The 9737-nt window shown below is 51.7% G+C and overlaps 4 protein-coding genes across 4 annotated transcripts; 2 read left to right on the top strand and 2 right to left on the bottom strand.

Moving 5' to 3' along the window:
* Positions 1–239: 239 nt before the first annotated feature.
* Positions 240–927, top strand: K437DRAFT_263337 (uncharacterized protein; the record flags this gene model as incomplete). The annotated part of the gene is made up of 2 exons (XM_013387231.1): positions 240–451; positions 618–927. The coding sequence occupies 2 exons, from the start codon at positions 240–242 to the stop codon at positions 925–927; spliced, it is 522 nt and encodes a 173-aa protein (XP_013242685.1).
* A 1943-nt stretch (positions 928–2870) lies between these two features.
* On the bottom strand, positions 2871–5042 carry K437DRAFT_141999 (WD40 repeat-like protein). The gene is made up of 6 exons (XM_013387230.1): positions 4979–5042; positions 3897–4905; positions 3550–3826; positions 3350–3472; positions 3206–3270; positions 2871–3146 (listed from the first exon to the last, which is right to left on the bottom strand). The coding sequence occupies exons 2-6, from the start codon at positions 4860–4862 to the stop codon at positions 2973–2975; spliced, it is 1605 nt and encodes a 534-aa protein (XP_013242684.1). The 5' UTR covers positions 4863–4905; positions 4979–5042; the 3' UTR covers positions 2871–2972.
* A 357-nt stretch (positions 5043–5399) lies between these two features.
* Positions 5400–8192, top strand: K437DRAFT_248024 (uncharacterized protein). Its single transcript, XM_013387229.1, has 3 exons — positions 5400–6052; positions 6140–6504; positions 6569–8192. Exons 1-3 carry the CDS (start codon positions 5541–5543, stop codon positions 7795–7797), a joined length of 2106 nt encoding a protein of 701 aa, XP_013242683.1. The 5' UTR covers positions 5400–5540; the 3' UTR covers positions 7798–8192.
* Positions 7815–8781, bottom strand: K437DRAFT_215266 (uncharacterized protein; the record flags this gene model as incomplete). Its single annotated transcript, XM_013387228.1, has 2 exons — positions 7815–8348; positions 8419–8781. Coding segments are annotated over 2 exons (897 nt in total), but the record flags the coding sequence as incomplete, so codon positions are not given.
* Between the last annotated feature and the right edge of the window lie 956 nt (positions 8782–9737).

The following is a 9737-nucleotide window of genomic DNA, read 5'->3' as shown; positions in this document are numbered from 1 at the left end:
CACTGAAGCCCTCGGAAGCGACGACGCAGACAATGGGAGACGACAACCAAGGGCGACCTCAACAGCCTCAAGAACAACGAACCCTGGGTCGAGGCAAAAGTGCCATCAAACAGACCAGTTGTGGGTGCGAAATGGACATTTATGGTTAAAATGCGAAGGCGACAGCAATGTGCAGCGGAATAGAGCAAGACTAATGGCCAAGGGCTTTCTCGCTTGTTGATGGGAAAGATATCAATGAAATGTATGCGCTCGTCTTCGGACTGACCACCCTCCGCGCAGGAATCACTCTGGCTGGCATGAACAATCAGCATTTACATCAGCCGGACCTCGAGATCGCCCACCTTTATAGCGAGTGCGAGGAGAAAGTGTACCTCGATCCATTCACCGGAGTGCAGTTCTCGGCCTGCATGTTCTCGCGCAAACGTAAAACCATTTACAGTGGGTACTTCAAGTAGGTCGAAATCGGCTCAGTAAGATCAACACGAGTATTCGGCAGATTGGCCTCACCAGTGGCGAAAACAACCAATGCTTACACACAGGCACGATTGATGACAACTTCACTGCCTTGATGGCTTCTGTTCTTGACATCGTCATCGCAACTGAGCATCAGGAATCAGCTCTTCGATTGTGAGACCTGCTGTTCAAGTTGTTCCACAACAAGGGCCTCAGGCCGCTTCAGGAGTGCCTCGGCCTACGGATCTGACGCAACACTCTTGCCGGCAGTATCGTATCAACCAGGCAGCCTACGCAAGGACAATGCTTCAAAGGTTCGACATAGCAGGAAGCAAGGCTATTGCAACTCCCGCCTCCAACGCGCAAGAGGATGTGAATGCTAGCAAGGCGAGCAAGTCCAAGCGGTTTAACGATGCGGTAATCGGATCATTGCTCTATCTAGCAATCCCGACTCAGCCTAACCTGGCTGACTAATCACCAGGGCTGGACAAAACAGCGTCGAGCTGACAGCAGCAGCTTAGTATGGTGCCGAGGGCATCATCATACGGTGCAATCGAGGGACTGGCAACATCGGATCGAGTTCAGGTGCGCGTCAGTGGTACGAAACCAGTCAGGCTTCTCTGATTCACTCTGGGCAAGCGACAAAAAGAGGAAGTCTATGACTGGCCTCGGGTTCTCCTTCACATCGAACGTTATCAACTGGTTGTTATGGAATAGAGCAAGGTCGCGCGTTTTTCACGAAAAGTAGAGCTGACAGCAGCAAGCGAGACTACGCACGAAGCAGCTTTGGCTGCAGAAGATTCTTCGGAATTTACATACGTCTATGAGCGCGGACATCAAATCGACAACAATGGCGCAATTCATCACATCCTCGGCAATTTAAAGCATGCAAGAAGCAAGCACTATGGCAACGAGCTCAAGTATGCACTCAAAGTACCCGAGAGAGGCAGCGTCAAGTTCGAGAGGGTCAACAGCAATGCCACTATCATTAACCTATTTATCAAGTCGTTGGAGAGAAAGCAGGTGGAAACGCATCGAGTTGCAGTCGGGGTCGTCGACTGCACATATTGAAGGAATGGATCATTACGAATATGTTAAGATGCTTTGATTCTTCTTGTTATCTACGCCTCACACTCTCTGGGCAATGTGTGTGACCCTTCATATATCTTCAAAGTGCTGGCTTCACGCGCAGGCATTGTAGCTCGGCCGTTGCTCTCGAACATTTCCTTCCATGGTATTCTACGGGCTGTTCGGCTTCAACATGTTTCGTCATGCTTTGCTTCGTTTCACTCATTTGTCCGAACTGGTGCTGCTTCTGCGTCGCACTACTCGGCCAACATCGCGATTCTCTGCTCCTATGGCTCAGGTGTTTGCAACATCGCAGCATCGTGCTCAATCCTGATCAGTATCGTAAGGCGAAGTGTATAGCGCTATGATACCATTTCGTGCGCGACGAAGTTCACAAAGCAAAGTATGGATCGACGCAGTCAACGGGCTCGAGAATCCGGCTGATCGAATTAGAATGAGCCTGCTGCAGCACCATTCGCGTTGTCTGTCATCGGCTCTGGGCCTGCTAGGCCTCCAAACCTGGTCGCGCACAAAACGGTATAGCGCGATACGCTTCGTCGTGTGATGCTGCTCAGGATTGAGTGAAATGCTGCGAGTACATGAGCTATCGGAGCAGAGGATCAAACCGTCGGCTGAGTAGTGCAGTTCGCTGGAAGTGAACCTGATAGTGTTGCATCCTGCGTCCACCTTCACCACTTTTGGGTGGGGGGGGGGGGGGCTTTTCCGGGTAGCTATGTTGGGCAGGATTAATTGGATGTTACACTATTCTCAGGTTCGAGGTCTTGCGCAGCACTGCAGGCAGGGCTGTCGATGTTTGACATGCATGATATGACGTACACGACTCTAAAACACAGTGCCCTCGCCTTGGAAGCGCACCAGGCGGACTACCAAGGTATGTCGTTTAATGGTGCAGAAAGCTATACAGAAAAAGGAAATGGTAGTGAAGAAAGACAGCGTGTGGACCACTGCTAGTCCGACGTCAGCAAGCTGAGAACTGCGCATCGACCACGAAAGAGTGCAAAGGAGCTGCATGTTATGAAAACGCCAACGAAAAGGACTCGAACACCTGTGGCATAGGCAATCAAATAGCATCTCTTTGGGGCTGTGTGTCTTTGACGCTCTGCGTGCGGGCTCCGCTTGATCTGCCGAAGTGCTGAGCTGCAGTTGACTTTCAAAACTACCACATCTCTTGGAGGAATTCTGATTTTGACAGACGTATACCGAATGGGGACCGGTCGCACTTAACATTAATCATTCGTCGTCGATTCAACGGGGAATCAGACATGCCACTACCATCAGCAGTAGAACTACACTCGCGTGCTTGCCTATGCATACTCGCATCTCTGATGAGTGACTGGGCGTCAAATTCGTAATTGAGATAAGGCAGCTGGTCAACCGGTCTTGGAAGTGCAAGTGAGTGCGACAAAGTAGCTAGGACCCAGAATAACTTATCAAGCCCACAATGTCGTTCTGCCAGAGGCATTCGCGGTTGCCAGCCGCCCGGGGCGGCGAGGATGCATCGCTGTCACCGCGGGGACAGCGGTGACGTGGGCTTCGTCATGCAGGGCTCGCAGCAATATCCCGTCAGCAGAGTAGATCTCGGCTCTGTGATTCATCGCGCCCATCTTGGTTGCAAAAGTATGTGAGTCATGGTGCGGCGATACCGCAAGACCGCTGGACTTACACTGAAATGCGGTGGAAGGTCTGGGTTCCGGTTCCACACCGCTCGAAAAAGTGTCAGCCATCGTCCTGTTTTTGGTGAGCAGGCCATTGTCAGCAATGATCAAAATAGTTTTACTGAAACGGGCAGTGCAAAGCAGACCCTCACCCGTTTGATTGTTATGGGGAATGGAAATGCCGCTCGAGGCGAGCGTGTCGGCGTGGTTGTCTGAACTCGCCTTGCCCTTCAAGGTGGCTTTCACTTTTAAGGTGGAAAGGTTCGTATCCCAGACTGAAAGGAAGCAAAGGCAGGCGATTGTCAGTGTTTGCTCGAATCACTCATGCAATGAATGTTGGTACTCATCCCACCTTTGACCATATCATCGTAGGTCACTGCCACCAATTTATCTCCCCTTGGACTGAAATCGACACTAGTGCAAGCACGCTTGGCCTGATGACTTGCTACTTGCGCTGTGTCATGGGTTTTCTGTAACATTTCAACGTCGACTCCCTTGTAATTAGCTGGCGCATCGGGCGTGAGCTTGATTGACTTGAGCGCGCGAACGTCAAACAGCCGAACATGTTGATCAAGAGACGCAGTTGCAATGCAATGCGGGGCCACTTGGTTTACGGACATGGCCCCAATCTGAACAAACGGACAAATATGATGTAAGGGCTTAAGGTGAACCTCGGAAGCCAAGCCCCCCGCTGCCTACCTTTTTCTCGCAGACCTGCCACCGTCTGCTCGATCCTCGCCGAGTCTTGTTCTCCCTGATGTCCAGGTGCACCAACCCGCCACGATGGTCTCCAATCCATATTGAGCGTTCGTCTGCGCCGGGCGATGGTGTATGCGTGAAAGCAGATGGGTGGATCGCTGGTGCGAGAATGTCGAAGATAGAGAGGAGCACATCTTCCTGGCCCCCCCAGACTTCGGAACTGGTGCTGGATGTCAAAGATAGCATTCGAATCGTAGAATCGTATGAAGAAGAGAACAGGCAGTCTGAATCCACCGGGTCGAAGCGGAGGCACGTCACTGGACTTCTGCCGTGTGTGTGCAATGACCACGCTTTTCCTTCCTGGAGAGTATCGGCGTCGTCGTTGGTCTCGGCTTCGTCCACCAGAGCATCCCAAACGCCGATGTTTCCCTCTTTGTCACCCATGAAGACGAGATCCTTTTCTTCTGAAGGGTGGTAAATCATGCTGTAAACCCGTGCAGCTGTGACTTTTGATGTGCTCTGGAGGCTCATACGGTTAAGAATCTTGCTGAGTTCCTGCGCGTCGCTGGACAATCGGGCAGGTCTGTAATCTTCGGGCGTTTGAGTGGGACGTGCAGACATGGAGGCCTGGAGGAGAGATTGTCGAAGAAGCTCAGACTCCTCTTCTCCCAAAAGACCCTCTGTTAGAGTCGCCAAGTTGTGGTCTTCATGCTTGGCCTTTTTGGCCTGTTCTGCTGCTAGCCTGGCCTGCTCCGCCTCCTCGTCATGCTTGCGTTTGAGACTTTCGTTCTCGGCTTCGAAGCCTTGCAGTCGCGCACTGCTTCGAGTAGCACGAATTGGCTGATCACGCTTCGGAGCCGGAGGTGTCTTGCGGGGCCGAGATGAAGGCTTTTTCTTGACTTGGTCCGGCTTCGCTTTGGGCAGACCCAACTCTTCGGAGCCACCTAAGACTTGCAGTTCTCGCATCAATTCTTCATTGCGTCTGATGTTTTCGAGGCGTTCTCTCTCGCTTTGGGTAAGCATGCGGATGAGAGTTTGTCAGACTTGGCCATTTCGCAGGTACCTCGATCTTGATCACATGCTCACTAATCGGACGCGAATGCCATGATGCCGGCCCGATGGTTGTGACTGTCTCGGATGTGGACGATTCTCGCGCCTGTGCTGTTTGAGTAGTAGGGTCTGTCTCACGCGCTCAAGCCTTGACCGTTGTTCACAATTTACTACAATCTGCTAGTCAAGAAGCTTGCGCAAAGTCTAGTGTCGCAATAGACTTAAAGTTACCGATGATGCAAATAGTAGGGCTATAGGATCTGTAGAAGCAGGTCTGACATTCCACTGCTGTATATTACAGATCACAGACGACGCGTCGCAAGAAGTCGCGGCCAGTTTCGATTCGTTAAATGTAAGCATGCAAGATCATTTTTTATTTTATTTTTTAAATTGGTCAATACTTGCATTCAAGGCATACATGCATGTGTCCATCTCCACTATGCACTCCTCGGTGTTGACTGTCAAGGCCACATCGTGAAAGGAAAGATTGAAGTGACGAAGGGCTTCGTTTACTCAGATGCACCTTTGAGCACCCCATTTGACGCTCCTAGGCAGACGAAAGAGCAGACCGCGACTCATTCCTCCGCAACGACCATGGCGCCTGGACTCAATCTTCCACCGCCGACCGCAGGAGCGCCAAAGGGCAAGCAAGCCACTGTAGACGACGTCGAGGACCACAACATCATTGTGGCGTCGACCACTGATGCAAACTCAGTGCCTCGCTTTTCATCTGGAAATGTCATCCTTCCACCCCCAGATATAAGAAATATTATCGCAAAGACAGCCGAATACATTGCAAGGCTAGGCAAGCAATTTGAAGAGCGCATGCGAAGCGAGGACAAGGGTGGGAAGCTTGCATTTCTCGATCCACAGGATCCCTTCCACGCCTACTATCAACAGACTCTAGAGGGATTTGCATCGGCCAAGGACGGTCTTGTTGATAGGCTGTCCGAGGAAGCGCCCAATCAACAACCGGGTGCGGTGGGCGATCCGGCCAAAGGACAAGTGCCGGTGACAGATGGCGCTGCCCAAGTGGAACCTTTTGCGCTCGAACCGGAGCGATTTTTGTTCTCTGCCGAGCTTCCTTCAACCACAGCTGTAGACCTGTGAGTTTTTGATCCTGACGTTAAAAGCCGATTCTTCCATGCCGAATATGGGGGATGACACTGACCGCGCTTTCTGGTGATGAATAGTGACGTTCTCAAGTTGACCGCGCTATTTACTGCCACGCGTGGACGCTCGTTCGCTTCGGACATCCTCGTAAAAGAAGGAAAATCGTTCCAATTTGAATTCTTGCGCCCTTCACATTCGCTCTTTCCATTCTTCAACAGACTTGTCGAACAGTATCGCCTGGTTCTTGATGCACCTGAAGAGATTCGCCAGAAGCTTCCTATGGATGTCGGGGAGCCATCCGGCGCTCAGCTCGACTCTCGCATTGGTGCTGGCAAGGGCGGCCTACGGACACAGCTACTTGCGCAAGTGCAAGTGAGAGCAGCGTGGGAACAAAAAGTTCGAGACAGTAAGAGACGCAAGGAAAATGAAGAGGAGGCACTGAGAGGTGAGTGTTTTGAGCTCGATCCATTACTAATTCAAGGCTGACTATGCACCACCTTTGCCTCCAGCCGCCTTTGACGAGATCGACTGGCAGGACTTTGTCATCGTCCAGACAGTAGAGCTGACGGAGAACGACATGCACATCGATCTGCCACTACCAATGAGCATCCGCGATGTCGAAAACATGACACTCGCGCAGAAGAAGCTGGCTTCCATGATCGTCGAGACTGACCAACAGCCAGGCACCGCAGACGATGCGATGGAGATGGAAAGTGGAGATGAGGAAGGATCTGATGACCGAAAGGCAGAAGATTTCATTCAGGTCGTGAAGTCCACGCGGGCCGGCGACATCAAAGTCCGAAAAAATTATCAGCCAAAGGTCCTGGGGCAGCGACAAACCGCTGCTACCGCTTCTGTGGGATTCACTTCGTGTCCCGTCTGTGGACAGCAAGTCCCACTCAATGAAATGGACGAGCACGTCAGGATCGAGTTGCTCAATCCACAGTTCCGAGATCAGCGACGGGATTTGGAGGCACGGCAGGCGCAACACAAAGCCTTGCAGTCAGGCGCCGATCCGGTCAACGCTCTCCGTCAGTATGCCGGCGCTCGCACAGATATCTTTGGCGCTGAGGTTGATGAACAGGCACGGGCAAAACGCGAGGAAGAGGAGCAACGCCTGCGACGCGAGCGGGAGCGCTTAGCCTATGATGGGCATCTGGCGAGCAGAACTACAGTAAAGGACCGGGCGCAAAAAGCATCCATGTCTGACGAAGCCGTTCGAGCTAGAGAGCAAGCGCAACGGCAAGCGGCGCAAGTGCCGGTCATTGGGCCTCAAATAAGCGCGCCAATCGAGACGCTGGAGGCTGATGCGTCGCTGAAAAGATCCGCTGAAGAGCCCCCAGCGGACGAACCCGCAGCGCAACGTGTAGCAGTCGATGGCAAAGCCCCATCGCACGCCGGCTTGCCTGGTACCGATTCAGCGATCAGGCTTGGGCAGCTGATTCCCGAATCGGATTGGCTTTCACTTCACCCTGAGTCGATTTCTCTGTCCTTGCAATTGCCGGATACCAAGTCCGTGGCCATGGCCTGTGATGGACGATTGATCTCTTTGCAACCTATGCCGCCCAGCACACAGATTTCGGTCTTGCGAGACCTTGTGCATAGCGAAATTTTGCAGTCCGCTATCGGTGCAAGCCGCATCAAGTTTAAAATTAGCGGCAAGGCCACAACTCTCAAACAGAGCTTCGCTCATTGGAATCTCAAAGACGGGTCCGTCGTCGACCTGACTATAAAATAGCTGGTACTTGGTTTGCGCCGTAGGATACAATACACAAGCCAGCTTCCCCTCTCCTCGATTTCCATTTCATCTATTATGTCTGCGTCTTCATGCGAATTTGAATGCAAGATTTGATTCTCTGCTGAAGACCAATAGGGAATGGACGCACCCTGCCATGCAAGTGGTTCCTTCCCAGCCGTACGTTCCCAGATCCCTCCAAATGGAAGTTCCCAATCTGGAATCAAATCGAAGTCGACCGCTCGCTTGAAGAAGTCTCCCAAAACTCGTCGGCCAGTGTGAAAGCCGTTTACAAGGATTGCTCTGGCATTCATAGAATGGCCGAGGAGTGCATGTATGGACTCCAGCAGACCGTCATGGGCATTGCTCATCCATAGGACGTCGCTGCACATCACTAGATCGTAACCATCGAGATGTTCGGGAAGCCGATTGAGAGCCAATTTTGTCGCCTGGTTCTCTCCCCACAACAATGGAATCGCATGTGCCCCAGCTGGTTCCACATTTGCTCGAAGACACGCTATGAGCTTGACATCGGGGTAGTCTGTTGCAAGGCCCTATAATTCGAGGATCGGAGTTAGCGCAGAGCAACTGCTGATTTCAACGATCGAGCCAGCTTCAACATACCAACAGAGCGCCGAGACGAGTCGCAACAATTGTTGGCAGGCCGGATCCCGATCCTAGCTCTATGATCGCCTTTCCTGCAGGATTAAGCAGCTGTGCGCTGGCTAGATCTTGGTTTTGACACTGGCTTGCTTCACAAAGCAGATCTGATAGGGCGCGACCGCTGGACCACTGCCACTGTGCAGCAAGCTTAGAATTCTTGGCTTCGACATCAACCACACGGAAGATCACCGTTCCCACGGCAGAATGCTCGTAAGTCAATACCTGTCCAGCGTTGCCCTCCGCAGGTTGAGTGATGTTGAAGAGGGAGCCGAGTGCATCTTCGAAAAGATCCTCGACCTCGCGCATAGCATTAGGTGTTACCGTCTGCCCCTTCACAGACACTGTTCTTCCTTCCCGAGGCCACCCTGAGGCAAGAGTTCGCCAGAGCTTGCGATCCCCAAGATGGAATATTCTAAAGGCGGGACGGATGCTCGAGGAAGATTAACGACAAATGGTACGTGTATCATCGTGCACAAGAGAATGGTATGGTTGAGACAATGGACACTATCATTATGTAATTCAACCGTCCCAGGTAACAGCCCCTGTCTAATGAACGTTCTCCCCCGTAAGCGTGACTATCCTATACGCCAGCACACTTATTTTATCTTATCTAATGACTAGTAAGGAGCCCGAGCAGGTGGTCAGGTTTGCCTTATGACACATCATACATCAATATCATACATCAGATAAAACATGCTCGGGCTCGATGGGCTATAACGGCATTTATACTTCTTGGCTTTCGGAAAGTCGGTGGTGGCATCTGGATCCAAGTCGCTTGTTATTTCTCTTTCTTGAGCGTGCGCGTCCATATGTCCATTCTTGAATTGGTGCCGGGCATTTTCCTTCACAACATCGGTCACCTTTGGTGTGTCCAACCTATCCAGCTGGTTCGAAAATGCCGGTATCAGTCGCAGTAACTGTCGGCTCCTCATAAGGCATTGGGCTTAACCTGGCCCGTGGCTACCTGTCTCGCTTAAGGCTTCAGGTTGTAGCACTTTCTCGGCGCCTTGATAAGGCGAGTCGTGTAATACTGGGGGGATGAAAAGCACAAGGACAGAGTTTCCAGTCTCGAGTTCGATGTTCTGAAGGAAGATCTGTTTGCCGAAGCAGCCAAGCACGACAAAAACTCGTACGGATATTCATTAACCGTCTTTTTCAATATATCTGGGGTACTGCATGCCTAGATGCGTATTTCTCAGTTCGGTCATCAGGACGTTCTCGAAATTTTCCAGTGAGCTCAGTGCCGGAGGGCTGACATCCAAAAAAATCGAAGGTTCAAA

The sequence above is a fragment of the Tilletiaria anomala genome, assembly GCF_000711695.1.
Source record: "Tilletiaria anomala UBC 951 chromosome Unknown K437scaffold_54, whole genome shotgun sequence".
Classification (NCBI taxonomy): Eukaryota; Fungi; Basidiomycota; class Exobasidiomycetes; order Georgefischeriales; family Tilletiariaceae; genus Tilletiaria; species Tilletiaria anomala.
Note: the sequence above shows the minus strand (reverse complement) of the source record. Positions and strands in the feature narration are given on the sequence as shown.